A 15,265-nucleotide genomic window follows, 5' to 3' on the forward strand; every position below is an offset into this window, starting at 1 on the left:
GGCTCGGGCCGGCGGCGGCGGCGGCGGCTCCGCTCCGCACTGCCCGGCGCCGCCTCGCCATGGACGCGCGCGGGGGCGGCGGGCGGCCAGGGGAAAGCCCGGGCGCGACCCCCGCGCCGGGGCCGCCGCCGCCGCCGCCGCCGCCGCCGCCGCCGCCGCCGCCGCCCGCGCCCCCGCAGCAGCAGCCGCCGCCGCCCGCGCCCCCTCCGGGCCCCGGGCCGGCGCCCCCTCAGCAGGCGCCCCGGACCGAGGCGGCGCCCCTGGAGGCGGCGGACGAGGGCGGCCAGCGGGCCCGACTCCGCAGCCGAGACAGCTCGTGCGGCCGCCCGGGCACCCCGGGCGCGGCGAGCACGGCCAAGGGCAGCCCGAACGGCGAGTGCGGGCGCGGAGAGCCGCAGTGCAGCCCCGCGGGGCCCGAGGGCCCGGCGCGGGGGCCTAAGGTGTCGTTCTCGTGTCGCGGGGCGGCCGCGGGGCCCGCGCCAGAGCCGGGCGCGGGGTCGGGGCCGGCGGACGAGGCGGGCAGCGAGGAGGCGGGCCCGGCGGGGGAGTCGCGCGGCAGCCAGGCCAGCTTCATGCAGCGCCAGTTCGGCGCGCTCCTGCAGCCGGGTGTCAACAAGTTCTCGCTGCGGATGTTCGGCAGCCAGAAGGCCGTGGAGCGGGAGCAGGAGCGCGTCAAGTCGGCGGGGGCCTGGATCATCCACCCGTATAGCGACTTCAGGTACAGCCGCCCAGAGGGCCGGCCGGCCAGCGCGGAGGGGCACGGCGAGCGGACGCGCACAAGGGTCGTCCTGGGAGCGCTGTGGAGAGGGCGGGGCGGTGTGCCCCGCGGGTGACCTCGGGGCCCCTCGGTGACCTCGGGCGCGTCCGGGACCCGCCCCGGAATGACCCGGGCGCTCGAGGCGCCGCCCTTGGAGGGACACTGGGAGGCGCGCGCCCCCTCCCACGCAGCCTGACATTCCCCGCCCTTCGGGTGGGCGCACGTCACGGGCCGCAGGACCAGGGTCTGAGCGCGGAGGGGCGGAGAGGACGAATAGAGGGGAACGTGGGCACCGGCGAGGCAGCGGAGCGGAAGGAAGGAGGAAGGAAGGGCGCCCGGGAAGGACGCACCCCGTAGAGGCTGGCGGAGAAAGGGTTAAGGGGACACGCCGGGTCCCAGGGTCTCCACCTGCGTCCCACGCCGCAGGGAGGCGCGTTCCGGGTCCCTGGGCCTCGATATTGCGCAAGGAGGGGACACTGTTCGTGCTGGTGTCCCCCGGCTGTGTCTACTCTGAGCCGCATCAGCTCCAGCGGCTGGGTGGTGTGCCCAGGTGTCAGTGGTGGTGATGTTGATGTGAATTCAGCTGGCTGATCCGTGCAAAGGCTCAGAGCAAGGCCCGGAGCAGGCTCAGCTGCGTGTGTTTGTGGTGTGCCCAGGTGTCAGTAGTTGTGTAGATGCTGATGTGAATTAAGCCAGTTGGTGCGTGGAAAGCCTCAGAGCAAGGCTGGAGCAGTGTCACGCCGCCGCGTATGTTTGCAGTTCCGTTCCCGGGTGAGCGCTGTGTGGCCTGAGAGTGTGAACGATGCATATCATTGCAGGCCGTGTGTGTGATCACGAACATGTGACTGCGGCGGGCAGGGGCCGAGTGCTCTGGGGGGGTGTGTCTGCATGGCGGATCACTGGTGTGTGTTGGGGAGAGAGGGAGTGTGTGCGCATCAGCGGGCAGTGGGTGTGAGGTGTGTGCATGGTGTGTGTGTGAGGTGATGTGTCCGTGACTGGGGTGTGTGAGTTGGGGTGCAGAGGGTCTCCCCAGGCCTCCGGGCCAGGATCTCAGGGCAGGCACGGTTTCAGCACCACGGACAGCAGTCCAGCGGCCTCCGAATCCTTTGACGCCGCGGGTCTCCCCTCCCTCGGGCCTGAGGTCGGATTCCTGGACCCCCAGAGCTGGGAAAGCAGAGCTGTGGGACTCTGCCTTTCCCTGGCCCTCCATATCCCATGTGCCTGGCAACTGGGGAAACGGAGGCCCAGGGGCACACAACTCAGGAACGGAGGCTGGAAGAATGTCCAGGATTCCAGCTCCTCACCCCCAGACCGTCCTGGGAGGTGAATGCAGCCTTGACCGGCGGCTTTGGGAGAGGCCAGGGGGTCCAGATGGGGTGCCTCTGGATGGGCCCGACCGGCATGGGGGCTCAGCACCCCTGCAGATGGCTCCAGTCTGTGAAATGGGGATGAACTTGACTTCCAGGGCTCCCTGGCCCACCTGGCCCCTCTGTGAATGGGGGCTAAAGCCAGCTGGCTGGAAAGGGACGTGGGGGCCATGTGGGCAGGGGGAGGTGGCTGCAGAAAGTAGCCATTCCTCTGCCCCTCCAGCACATCCGCCTGCAGCATCCTCGGGGCTGTGGGTGGCCCTGGGCTTCCTCTCAGCTACAGAAGGGGTGGGGGCTGCTGGGAGAAGGAGCTGGGCGTCCCCAGCCTTGTGCGTGTCCAGCACAGTTGCCCGTGGGTCCCTGTGCAGATACATTCTAAACTGGGGGTGAGCAACGGGATGGGGGTGAGGGAGGGATGAGTGGGGCCTGTAGCTGGGACTAGGTGAGCCAGTCAAAGTAAAAACCTTAAGACCCTGCCAAGCTGGGGTGCTGCGGGGCCTCTACAACCCCCCACGTTTTGGGAACCCTTCTAGACCCCTCGGATTCAATCTGGAGACAGACCCCCCCCCAATCACATGATCGGAGAAGTGCTTCCTGAGCCCCTCTTGGGCCACAGCACCTTAAGAATATAGATCCAATCCTCATGTCAGATGTGAGGTGGCTGCCGCAGCTACCCCAAATTTACATGCGAGGAGAGGGGGTCACGGAGAGGTAAAGTCACTTGCCCAAAGCCACACAGCTAGTCCCCGGCAGAGCAGGGATTCATTCCTGGGCAGGCTGGCCCCTGAGTCTCCACTTTCGGACTGTCAGGCAAGCTGGCCCCTGGCCATGTCCTGTCCAGGCCAAGAAGAAATGGGAGGAGAAAGGCATCCTGGGGATTGTTCAAGATAAGGGGGTTGCCCAGGGGGAGCCGTGGGTCATCTCTGTGTTCGTGTGAGTGTTAGTTTTAAGACCCATTTGTGGAGCAGTAGGGAGAGGCCTTTCTGGGTCTGCTTGTCCACACTTGGCTCCGTTTGTCCTCATGACCTGACGGTGCAGACACCATCCCCGCTGGTGCCCGGGTAAGCCCTGGACATGACTTAAAAGGGAGACTGGGCCGTGAGACCAAGGCTTCTCCCCCAGCCCCAGGTCCTGCCCAGGGCCATGGCATCTCCACTTTCTTGAGCTACAGCTTTGCTCAGATTGGCACGGCACCCATCTGGCATGGAGCACAGAACAATTCGTGTTTGGTGAACTGGAACAGCCTTGGTCACGCCTAGCTCCTCGGGCCACGTGGGCTTCCAGGGAGGGCATGTGTCTGCAGAGTCCTCGGGGAGGGGGGCTCTTGAGGAAGGTGACTGGACCGAGGCCGGAGGAGCGGGCTGCAGAGGGGCTGCGGCAGTCTGCGGCGAGGCCTGCACCCGCTTTGCATGGCCTGGAGTCCTCTCCGGGCTTCCCTGCCTCAGTTTCCCCAAATGCATGGTGCACCCCATTTCTCTCGTTCCGGTCGATGTCTGCACCGCCCATGCGTTCAGAAGCGGCCTTTTTTCCTTGATACGCTTACCTGCCTCTCCCCCCCACCTCCATGGCGTCCTGGGGCCTGGCACGTCGGGGGGGGCGGGGCCCAGGATGGTGTTGGGAACCTGCCGAGGGGCACACATGGGTACCAGGCAAGGTCAGTCAGGTCGTGAGCCCCGTTTCCTGGCAGCTTTGGAACAGCCCCAACCCTTTCTGAGGCATGTCTTCACTTCTTCATGGGGCCATGAGTAACACTACAGCTGGCGCCCGGATACAGATGTTCTAGGAGCTTCCATGGGGGCGGGGGAGGGGAGAAGCATGTTCGAGGGACAGCAGGAAGGATTCAGGTTCAGGAGGGTTGCTTTTCCTTCTTTGCACCCTGAGGTCCATTTCTGAGTCAGAACAAGCATGAAGACCACCCCAGAGCAAAGCAGGGAGAGCGGCCAAGGGGCCAGCATGGAGGGTCACAGCCTGGGCCACTGCCTCCCGGAGGTCCTGGGGCCCTGGCAGGATCTTCTGCCCCTGCCCCCAAAAATGTATGAAGAAGAAATACAGTTAACTCCTTCACCTGGCCACCCCGGATTCTAGAGGCCAGAGAGAGGGGTTCGTGGGAAGGAGGAGAGCTCAGAGGGGACGGTGTGGGTGGTGGTGCCCCAGGCAGCTAGGGCCCGGCTGCAACTCCCCACCGCCCATTCTGGACAGTCCGCTTTTTCTGCCACTTCCTCCACCTCCTTAGTTGGTGGTCACTTGGCGGTCAAGGCAGCCGTGGCCGTGTGGGAGCGTGGGCAGGTCGGGGGGGCGGGTAGAGGCTTCATCTCCCTAGAGAGAGTGTGGGCAAGTGGCTCCCCACGGCCTTTCATCCCGTTCCCGAGTCTGTAAGTGCTTCTGAGGTCTGACCTGAGTCTCTCCTGCTGCTGCCGCCGAATTTCAGTTCGATGTTCCCGAATTGTGTACCACCGGGGGGCCTGGTTTGTGGGGAGAAGATAAGTGGGTCCTTTTCCTGGCCCTCAGCGGAGCTTAGACAAAGCCAGGACAGGTGGATGCCGACGTGTATCTGTGTGACATCCTGTGGGGTCCCTGAGGGCCTGGGGTGGTGGAGGGGCTGGCCTGAAGATCCAACAGGGCTGGAGGACTTCTCCTGCCCCAGATGGCCCTACGGATTAGCGGGAGATCAGGATGCATCAGCTCATGAGAATAAACCCTGAATGATCCCAAGTTGGGGCGGTGGTGAGGGGCGGGGGCCAGGGTTTCCCCGGTTCTGAATCCAGCATGAAGGCACTCAAGAGTGGGGGGTTGGTGGACATGCCCATTTCCCAGGTGGGAGGATTGAGGCCCAGGGCCCACCCGGCTGGGAGGAAGGACGCTCCACGGTCCCTGTGAGGGGTCAGGGGCCTGAGGTGGCCGAGGCCCCTCTCCTCTCTCCATTGGTTTCCTGCCAGAATTTGGAGTTTCTGGCCCCTGAATTAACTGCTTTAAAAACGTCACATCCCCACACCCCCTGTTTCAACATCCATGACCTGGGGGTTCAGGGGGACACTGGGGGGCCTTCCTTAGCTACCCACTTGCTCAGGACAGACCCTGCCTCACTTCCCCCATCAGCAAGCCCAACCCAAATGCAAAGAGCACAGGCTACCCCACTTCCTCCCTGGACGCCGCCCTCTGCCCCTTCCTTGCTTTCCGGCTGCCGGCAGGGGCATCTCAAGATTCACGTCCGTCCTTCTCACTTAAAACCTGCCATGGCCATGGCCTCCACGGCCCTGCAGAGCCCGGCTCCCACCCCCTCTCACCCCTTCTCACCTCCCTTCACACCCCTGCTCCAGCCCCAGGCCTCCCGGCCGCCCCGAAAGGCAAACTCCATGCAGCCACGGGACCTTTGCACTTGCCGTTTCATCCGCCCGGGGTGCAGTGCCCGCGCTCTGCCTAGCGGCCCTTCTCCATTATCCACCCACATGTCACTTCCTCTGAGAAGCCGTCCCAGCCCACCCTGGCTAAAGTGGCCCCTCTGAAGCATCCCACTCATTTATCTGTCTTTGTGGAACGCCTGTCTCCCCCCTGGGCTGGGGGCCCTGAGGGAGGGCCGGGTCTGTCTGGTCGCCACGTGTCCCCCCAGGCCTGCACACAGTCAGCCCCACAGTCTGCCCTGTCTTGGGATCACTCAGGAACCTTCCCCTGCAGGAGTCTCAGTTTCCCAATCCCTGACACCTGCCTGGGATCCGTAACTCACATCCGAGGGCTCAGGTCCTAATAATCCATCCCTAGCTCATCCTTAATCCCTGACCCCCCCTCCCTTCCCGGCCCCTAATCCCCTAGGATTTGCCCGATCCGATAGGTAATTCCTGGACTGCTTCCAGCCTGGTTCTTGGTTCTCTGACCCTGAAGGGAGGGAGCCGCTACCCTTGTTAACAGCGTCCCTGAGCAGCCACTTCAAGCTCCCAGGACACCCCTGCCCCTCGTCCGGCCCTGCCCTGCCTGGTCCTGGAAGAATAGGGCTGCTTGTCAGCTTCTGGAATTGGAGGGGCCCCAAGTGCTGGAGGCAGGAGGGTGACAGCATGGTCCTGAGCTGTGGCCTGGAGGTCTGGCCGCCTGGGTTCCGTCATTTCACCACTTCCCACCTGGGTTTCTCCGCCTGCGCAGAGAGAAGGGTCGGGGCAGCTGCTGGAGCGGGAACTGGGCCCACAGTGGGGGCCCCGCTGACATCAGAGCCATGTGGGTGTGGCGCCCGGGAGAGGGTTCCAGGCTCTCCTGTCCACAGGGCGCTAGGGGTCGTTGCCGCTGAGCCCCCGCACCCCACCAGGAGCCCCAGCCTTGCTGGTCTCTCAGGGCCCAGTTCCTGTCCTGGCACAGGCAGGAAGCGGGATCTGAGTGTTTCCCGATGGGGCCCGTTGTTTGTTAGGAAGGACCTTTCAATACGAGGTTTAATTACTGTCCCTGAAGGCCCTGGGTGGCTGAGGGCTGACTCAGGCCCCTGCAGGCCCCGACCCCGTCCCAGAGGTCTCTGGGTCCCAGGGGTCTCTGGGGCAGCCTGATGCGGGAGGGGCTGCCAGAATTGGGCAGAGGGAAGCATTGTGGCTCAGAGAAGGACAGTGATTAGCCCTGGGATGCACAGCCCAAGGGGGCGGGCAGGGCGAGGAGAGGGGGTGCTGGGGAGAGGGACCTGGATCCTCTGCCCCAGCCCTCAGTTTCCCCTCCTCCTACCCAATTCCAGGAGGACCAAGGGCCACAGGCCTGGGGGCGGCAGGCTGGCTTTCAGGTCTTTGTACCCCTCCCTGGCTGGGCCACCTCTCTGGTCTGTCAGTGGGGAAGTGTGGTGCCTGCACCCCCACCCCCTGCCCCCAGAACAAAAGGAGGGAACGTCTATGACGAGTCGCCTGTGAAGGAGGAGGCCGTCTTCATCCTGGCCATTTACGCTGTGGCTACCCGACGCTGGTAGTTTCTAGGCCCCCCGATTTAGATGGTTTCTAACCCCCCCCTCCTTGGTTTCTAGGCTCGTGCCCCTGGCCTTCCTGCTCGCTTTGTCCCTGGGCGTGAGCGTCCACTGCCGTGGAAGCTCTGGTGGTGGAAATGGGGAATAGGCAGGTGCGGCCCCTCAGTCAGGTTGGGGCTGGGCCCCTGGGGGTCTTGAGGATGAGGAGATGCCCCATTTCAGAGGTCTGAGCCCAACACCTTGTCTGGATTCAGGCAAAAGAAGGTCTTGAATTTGGAGCAGTCATTTGGGTTTTGCCCTTAACACTCACCCCAGATCATGTCAACCCTTTCAGCTCTCAAGGTCTCCATCCCCACACCGAGATGGGTTTCCCGGGCTCTCCCCATCATGGTCGGAGGCCCCATGGCCACTGGGAGAAGGCTCCAGTACATGTGGGCGGACAGAGCCGGGGGTGGGGGAGAACCTCAAAGCCTGCCGCTCCCTGGGCTCCTCCCGGACAGACAGGAGACTGAGGTTCCCAGGGGCTGGAGGGACTTGCCCAAGGTCACACCTGCCAGTGGGCGGGAGCCCAGGTCTGGCTGCTGTCACCACGGTCTTAGACATTGGGTCCCTTCCAACCTTGGCTCTGGAAGACCAAGCTGCTGTGAATATCTTGTTACAAATCACTTTTTAATTTTCTTCTCTTCCTCTTGGATGATTTCCTTGGGATCAATTCCCCGAAGTGGAAGAAGGCCTGGGTCACCCGGCAGGCGCGGTGCTGTAGCTCTGCCCTCGGGGGGCTGCTCAGAACAGAGCCAATTCACAGTGAGTCCCAAAACAGGGAGCCCAGTGCGGCCAGGCCAGCGCTGGGGTTTACAGCTTTCTGCTAATTTGGGAGAGTCCCTCCAGCCCTTGGGAACCTCAGTCTCTTCTTCTCTCCATCCAGGAGGAGCCCGGAGAGTGGAAGGCTTTGAGGGTCCCCCAGGCCTGTCCTGCCTACACATGCTAGAGCCTTCTCCAAGAGGACATGGGGACTCCGGCCAGGATGGGGAGGGCGCCGGGCCTACGGGAGAGCCCTGGAAACCCACCGCGGGGTGGGCGTTTCTCCCTGCACCGTGATGGGCAAAGTCAGACGCATGACTCTTCAGAATCTGAGACCCTCCTTTGTCCGAATCTAGACAGGGGGTGTGGGCTTAGACCCCGATCTGGGGCATCTGCTCATCACTGAGACCCTGGGCCTCGGAGGTTTTCTCTTTACGTATACGTGTTAACAGAAATATAACAGTTAGCCCTTTAACCATTTAAAAGCGTACATCTTTTAATGTGTACACAGCGTGTTGCAGCCACCCCCCTTAACACTCGCCAGAGCTTCTTCATCTTCCCAAACAGAAACTCCCCCGCCCCTACAGCCACAAACCCACTCTGTGTCTGTGGATCGGCCTGTCCTGGACATTTCCCATCAATGGAGTCACACACCGTGGGTCCTGCTGTGTGTGGCTTCTCTCACTGAGCATCGTGGTCTCGGGGTCCACCGACGTGGTAGCGGGTGTCGGGGCTTCTCTCCTTTCCGCGGCTGCGTGACGCCCTGTGTGCAGAGGGACACGTGTGTTTGTGTGTCCATCCGCTGGTGGACACTCGGGTTGCTCCCACACTCTGGCCATTGTGAATCGTGCTGCCGTGGACGCTGGTGCACAACTGTCTCTTTGAGTCCCTGCTTTTGAGTCCTTGGGTGAAGGCCCAGGAGTGGAACTGCGGGGCCACATGGTGACTCTAACTTTCTCAGGAACCGACAGGTTTCCCTTGGAGTGGTTCTCTTTCCTATTTTATCGATTGCCGCAGGGCTGGGCATCTCTCCATGTGGCCTTTGCTGCATCTGTCTGTCCTCATGGGTAAATGCTGGACTCAGAACACTGTGCCCGGCCGTTAATATTCCTCACATGGACGGGCCTTTTTCTGGGAGCACAGAATTCCCGGGTGGAGTTTTGGAATCGACCTCCAGGACTTGTATCGGTCCTGGGCATATTTGGCCAGTCATCCCTTTTTCGGGTGTATTTATCACATGAAACATCCAAGCCGTGGCCAAGTCCCGTCCCTCAGGCTCTTCCGCCACCTGGCCCTGCGCTCTGCCGGGCAGGCCTTGGCTTCTCCCTTTTTCCCAGACGGCCTGGCACCCTGGCCTCTGTCCGGTCCCCAGCCCCGCCCCCCCCCCAACCGGCTGCTACCTGAAATGGATGGACAGCCAGTGCCCCCTGTTCAGCCTTCCGGTGCCCCACTGGGAAGTCCGGCCAGGGTGGGGGTCCTGCACCTGGATGTCAAACTGTGGGTGTCCAGTGCCCACCCAGCACCTGCAGCCCCCGGCCGCCCAGCCACTCAACCCTCCTGGCTGCAGTTCCCACCCCCCACCCCCCCGCCCCTCCAGCTCCTCCGCGTCTGTCTTCCCCTCCTGGCTCGGCCCTAGTGCTTTTTGGACGGCAGCCTTGTGCCAGGCACGTTGGGCCTTCTTGGTCCTGGGAAACATTTAGTCAATTTTTGAGCGGCCTCTTGGACTCTTCCAGGTCTCCGGCTTCTTCAAGGAGAGAAGGTCAGGCTGGGCCAGCGAGAGGGACCTGGGCTGGGGGAGCCCAGCCGGCAGTGGAGTGCTGTCTGGGGCTTGGGAGGGCTTCCTGGAGGCGGGGTCCACAGTAGCCAGGGCCAAAGTCTCAGCTTTGCCGGAGGAGGCGAGCACTGGGCTGGTCTTCAGAGGTGCATGCGCGTGTGGTGGGGCAGGCAGGCTCCGCGGAGGGCCCCGCGCAAAGGTGGAGGTGTGACCGCGTGACCGGCTGCACCTCGCCCCCAGGTTCTACTGGGACTTCACCATGCTGCTCTTCATGGTGGGAAACCTCATCATCATCCCCGTGGGCATCACCTTCTTCAAGGAGGAGACCACGGCCCCGTGGATTGTGTTCAACGTGGTCTCGGACACATTCTTCCTCATGGACCTGGTGCTGAACTTCCGCACGGGCATCGTGATCGAGGACAACACGGAGATCATCCTGGACCCCGAGAAGATCAAGAAGAAGTACCTGCGCACGTGGTTCGTGGTAGACTTCGTGTCCTCCATCCCCGTGGACTACATCTTCCTCATCGTAGAGAAGGGCATCGACTCCGAGGTCTACAAGACGGCGCGCGCCCTGCGCATCGTGCGCTTCACCAAGATCCTCAGCCTGCTGCGCCTGCTCCGCCTGTCGCGCCTCATCCGCTACATCCACCAATGGGAGGAGGTGAGCACGGCTGCACGTTGGCGCAGGGGCGGGGCCGTGGGCGTGGGCAGGGTCGTGATGAGCGAGGAGGAGTGGTGACGCGGATGCAGGCGTAGGGTCTGTGGGGTCGTGATGGGCTGGAGCGGGGCTAGGATGTAGGGGCACGGGGTTGTGATGAGCGAGGGGGTGGTGATGGGTGAGGATGCCGTGACAGGACCCGGCCACTGGCTGCAGGAGGGGGGCAAGGAGGCACCAGGAACAAAAAGGCGGGGCCGTGATGGGAGACTCTGGGCGGGGCTACCGGGGTCCAGGGACATGGTCACAGTGAGAGGACAGGTGGGGATACAGGCGAACGAGCGGGGTCATTGGGTGGGGCACTGGGCGGAGTTACAGGGACTGCAGTGAGGGGCCTAGGAACCTTAGGGGTGGAACCTGGGCCTCGGGGCGGGGGCGGGGGGCCGCGGGGCGTGGTCACAGGAGCGTGTACGAGGTGGAGGGTGGGGGGGGCGGTCACAGGGAGCGCAGCATGGACGCTTAACGCATCCGCACCCCTCTCCCTCCTTCTACCCTGTAAGAGGCATACTCCACAGCCCCGGTGGCAACGGGGAAACTGAGGCTCCGAGAAGCGAAATCACGCCCCTCTCCCCCAAGTTCAGACCCGCCTCTGGACTGAGTGTGACCCGATTCCTGAAGCCCGCGGCCACCACGCAGGCTCAGAGTCGCCGCCACTGTCCGGGACAGCAACTAGGCTCCGAGGCGGGGAGTGGGTGGGGACAAGGCTGCGGAAAGAGGCCGTGGTCCTGGGAGAGGGCAGTGGGCAGGCAGACGGCCGGGCAGAGAGATTTGGGCGCCCGGGGCGGCAGGCCGAGCGGGGGGCCACGTGCTCTAGTCTAGCGTGCTGCATTACCTTGAAAGGCAACGGGTCTCACAGGAGCGGGGGGCCCCACCGGCCGCGTGGGGGGCGTGGTGAGGTGGGGCGGCTCCCGAGGGGAGGGGGCCCTGCGGAGGGCTTCGGGCGGGCGGAGGCCCCTCCCTCGCACACCGCCTGCGGGACTCTCACGGATGCCGCCCCTCCCCCCAGATCTTCCACATGACCTATGACCTGGCCAGCGCGGTCATGCGCATCTGCAACCTCATCAGCATGATGCTGCTCCTGTGCCACTGGGACGGCTGCCTGCAGTTCCTAGTGCCGATGCTGCAGGACTTCCCGCGCAACTGCTGGGTCTCCATCAACGGCATGGTGGTGAGCCCCGAGCCCCCCGCCCCACGTCCGCTCCCGGAGCGCGCGGCGCCTGAAACGCTGCTCTCTGACTTCGAGCCTTGCCTTGCAGACCCCGGCACCGTGGAGACCTTTGACCGTTTGAGGGGCTCTAGGACAGTTTCTAACCCCCCCAGGGATCGCATCATCTGCTTACTGTGCTTTGCGATGCATTCCACTTTTTAATTTGCATACATGTATTTAAAAGACAGTTTTATATCATAGCCCCTCAAATGGAAAGATGGTATCATGGGCCGTGAGAGAGAAAAATTGGAGACTCACAAGCACCTGTTACTTCCTGGCTGAGATGCTGAGTGTTAAAAGCTTTCCTCCTGCACGTGGGGCACAGGGCAGGTGGGCATTGATGGGCGGGAGCAGCGGAGGGAAAACCCGTGGGTGCCCAGCCGGCGCCTGGCACAGCTGCCTGGCTGAGGCAGCTCACTGTCTGGCCGGACACCCAGGCATGTGGTCCTGTTTCCTGAACGGGGCCCGCTGCCCCCTCCCCTAGTCAGGTCAGCTGAGGACCGGGAAGGGCTCCCGGTCCTGCCTGATGCCTCCCCCCTCTCCGCCCCTCTGATCAGATGCCAGTGTCCCCGACTCACTGTCTCCGGGGTCCCCGGAACTTTCCCATTCTCTTGGCCTCACAGACACTCTCATCAGAGGCTGAAAAGTGGCGGGGGCTCCTGAGCCCCCAAGGCTAGACCCTGGCCCCTCCGAGCCTCAGTTTCCCAGGACTGAAGCGGGGAGGCGGCTTCAGACCCGCACCTGCTGCTGAGTTGCTGTGACGTGTGCGCACAGCCATGTCAGCTGCCTGAGTCTCAGTTTCCCTTGGTTACCTCTGGAAGACACGGAGCTCACCACCTGGATGCCTGGGGGAGGACCGGCAGGCGGGGCCCTGGGGGGGTGGTGTGTGTCAAGGGGCTCCCTGGGGGCCGCGAGCGCCCACCCACCCGCCCACCCACCCGTGGCCTTGCAGAACCACTCGTGGAGTGAGCTGTACTCCTTCGCGCTCTTCAAGGCCATGAGCCACATGCTGTGCATCGGGTACGGGCGGCAGGCACCGGAGAGCATGACGGACATCTGGCTGACGATGCTGAGCATGATCGTGGGCGCCACCTGTTACGCCATGTTCATCGGCCACGCCACCGCCCTCATCCAGTCGCTGGACTCCTCGCGGCGCCAGTACCAGGAGAAGGTGAGAGGGGGAGGCACCCCCCTGGGTCTGGGGGTCCACCCCACATCCCCCCAGCTCTGTGGAGGAAGGAAGTCTGGAGCCTGGAGGGGGACAGGGCAGGAGGGGTTGAGGGAGACACAGGCCAAGGAAGGGGACGGGAGCCAGAGGGGTCCGAACAGGACAGGGCGGCCAGTCCAAGGGGCATCGGGGGCTCCAGGCGGGGGGGAAGGTCTCTGGGCCATCTCGGGAGGGGCTGGGGTCCTAGGGTCGCTCAAGGACACGGGGGAAGCCTCTGGGGGAGCAAGGATGTCCTGGCGCTTGGCCTCGGTGGAGCCAATCCGAGGGCTGTGGGCCGGGAAGGGCCGAGAGAGGGCGGGTGCGACCCCACAGGCCAGCCCTCTCTGGAGGTCAGCCTCAGTCTCCCCTCCCTAAGGCCAAGGGGGGGGGCCTGGTCCCTGGGACATCGCCCCATTGGCCCTGCACTGCTATCCGATGGCTGGCCTCGGCCAGGCAGCTGCAACCCCCCAAGCAGTGCCCAGCAGTCGGGTCGGCTGGGTCAGCTGGGCCTGGCGCCAGGCACCCCGGCTGTCCGGAAGCCACCAGCCTCCTACCCAAACATGAGCTGGTGCCGCCACCCGCCTGCCGTCACGGGTTCCGCTGAGCTCAGGGCAGCTGTGGCCAGGCGGGGCTGGGCTGATTTCTCGAAAGATCATTGGGGAGGGGAGCCAGGGCCACCAAAGGGTCTGGGACCTCTGGGGCGGGGGCCAGTCCAGCCCCCTCTAGGGGCTGGGGGTGGGGTGCTGGTGGCGGGAAAGGGTTGCCAGATGAAATTCAGGACGGGACTTCCCAGTGGTCCAGGGGTTAAGACTCCACACTGCCACTGTAGGGGAAACGGGTTCCACCCCTGGTAGGGGAAGTTCTGCGTGCCGTGTGGTATGGCCAAAAAAAAAAGGAAATCCAGGACATAGCAATAACTTTTTTTTTTAATTCATTCATTCATTTCTGGCTGCGTTGGGTCTTCGCCGCTACGCGTGGGCTTTCTCTAGTTGCGGTGCGTGGGCTTCTCATTGCAGTGGCTTCTCTTGCTGTGCAGCGCGGACTCAGTAGTTGTGGCGCACGGGCTCTAGAGCGCAGGCTCAGTAGTTGTGGCGCCCAGGCTTAGCTGCTCCACAGCACGTGGGATCTTCCAGGACCAGGGCTCGAACCCGTGTCCCCTGCGCTGGTAGGCGGATTCTTGACCACTGCACCACCAGGGAAGTCCCCCGCCCAGGATATCCTTATCTGGGGCATTTTGGTCGTTTATCTGAAGTTCAGATCGCCCTGGGCATCTCGTAGCATGTTACTGTTAAGTCCAGGCCCACTCGGAGCGGGGGCTCGGGAGCGGCGGCCGCTGACCCGGGTCCCCCCCCCAACCCGCCCTGTTACAGTACAAGCAGGTGGAGCAGTACATGTCCTTCCACAAGCTGCCTGCTGACTTCCGCCAGAAGATCCACGACTACTACGAGCACCGCTACCAGGGCAAGATGTTCGACGAGGACAGCATCCTGGGCGAGCTCAATGGGCCCCTGCGGGAGGTGAGGTGGGGGTCCGCGTGCGGAGGAGGGTCCTGGGGGAGCCCCACGGGCCCCTGCAGGAGGTGAGGGGCGGGGTGCTCACTCCAGAGGCTCCAGGGAGGGTCCTTCCTGCCCCTCCCAGCTCCTGTTGTGGCCCATGGTTCTCGGTGTCCTTGGCTTGCGGACACGTCACCCGGGCCTCTTCCTTCATCTTCACGTGGCCTGTTCCTGTGTCTCTGTGTCCCCTCCTCTGTAAGGACACCAGCCACTGGGTTCAGCACGACCTCATCTTAACCAATCACACCTGCAAAGGCCCTGTTTCCACATCTGGCCCCGTTCACACGTACCAGGGCTCAGGACTTCAGCGTATGATGGTGGTGGGCGGACAGTTCAACCCGTGACCCTCAGCAAGCAGTTACTGGGCGCCAGCCGTGTGCCCTGCCCTGTTTCCAGGGAGGTGGTGCCAGAGGGGAAGCTCTGGGAGGGACGGAGTGGGGGGGGGCTTGGGGCGACTTCACAGAGGCAAGTGTGAGCCTGCGTGGCCCTGAGGAGGGATAGGAACGGGCGCTAGGATTTCTTCTGAGGGTGGAGGTGCCTCCCAGCAGGGAAGCACTGTGGCTACCTGCAACGAAAATATTCGCTGGGTAATTATTTTCATTCATTCGCTCATTTACAGACAAACACCTCACAGACCACAAAATGCGTGAAATGCCGTGTCAGAGTGGTGCCACCACTGCCGCCTAATCCCGCGGCCTGGCCTCCCCGGGCTGCTCAGGACACCCGGCCCTCACTCCCCATTCCCCTCCCGCCAGCCCCTGGCGACCCGTGTTTGATCATTACTTAGGTGTTTACATAAAGTCAAATTTACAAAACCAGATATATTCAGAAAATGCCCGTCTTCTGTCCTGTCCCTCTGCCCAGTTTCCTCCTGCTCTCTCCGTCCATTTTCTGCCTTTTTAACAAAACAAAGGCGGGCAGGCCTCCGGGGTGTCCGTGCCTGGCGCTCCCTCTCCGGGT

General features: G+C 63.3%; 2 protein-coding genes across 8 annotated transcripts in view; one reads left to right on the forward strand and one right to left on the reverse strand.

The window, feature by feature from the left end:
• The window catches only part of HCN2 (hyperpolarization activated cyclic nucleotide gated potassium and sodium channel 2), a 21,100-nt gene continuing 5,835 nt past the window's right edge, over nt 1-15,265 (forward strand). The window contains exons 1-5 of the mRNA XM_032626162.1: nt 1-718; nt 9,861-10,284; nt 11,345-11,506; nt 12,498-12,716; nt 14,123-14,269. Of these exons, the coding sequence (XP_032482053.1) occupies nt 60-718; nt 9,861-10,284; nt 11,345-11,506; nt 12,498-12,716; nt 14,123-14,269 (1,611 nt within the window). The 5' untranslated portion in view covers nt 1-59. The remainder of the gene's footprint in view (nt 719-9,860; nt 10,285-11,344; nt 11,507-12,497; nt 12,717-14,122; nt 14,270-15,265) is intronic.
• The window catches only part of POLRMT (RNA polymerase mitochondrial), a 20,051-nt gene continuing 19,054 nt past the window's right edge, over nt 14,269-15,265 (reverse strand). For all 7 annotated transcript variants that reach the window (XR_004349129.1, XM_032626159.1, XM_032626156.1 and 4 more), the window contains one exon: nt 14,269-14,870. The gene's annotated coding sequence lies outside the window, so the exon portion shown is untranslated. The remainder of the gene's footprint in view (nt 14,871-15,265) is intronic.

Source organism: Phocoena sinus, chromosome 3, assembly GCF_008692025.1.
Source record: "Phocoena sinus isolate mPhoSin1 chromosome 3, mPhoSin1.pri, whole genome shotgun sequence".
Taxonomy (NCBI): domain Eukaryota; kingdom Metazoa; phylum Chordata; class Mammalia; order Artiodactyla; family Phocoenidae; genus Phocoena; species Phocoena sinus.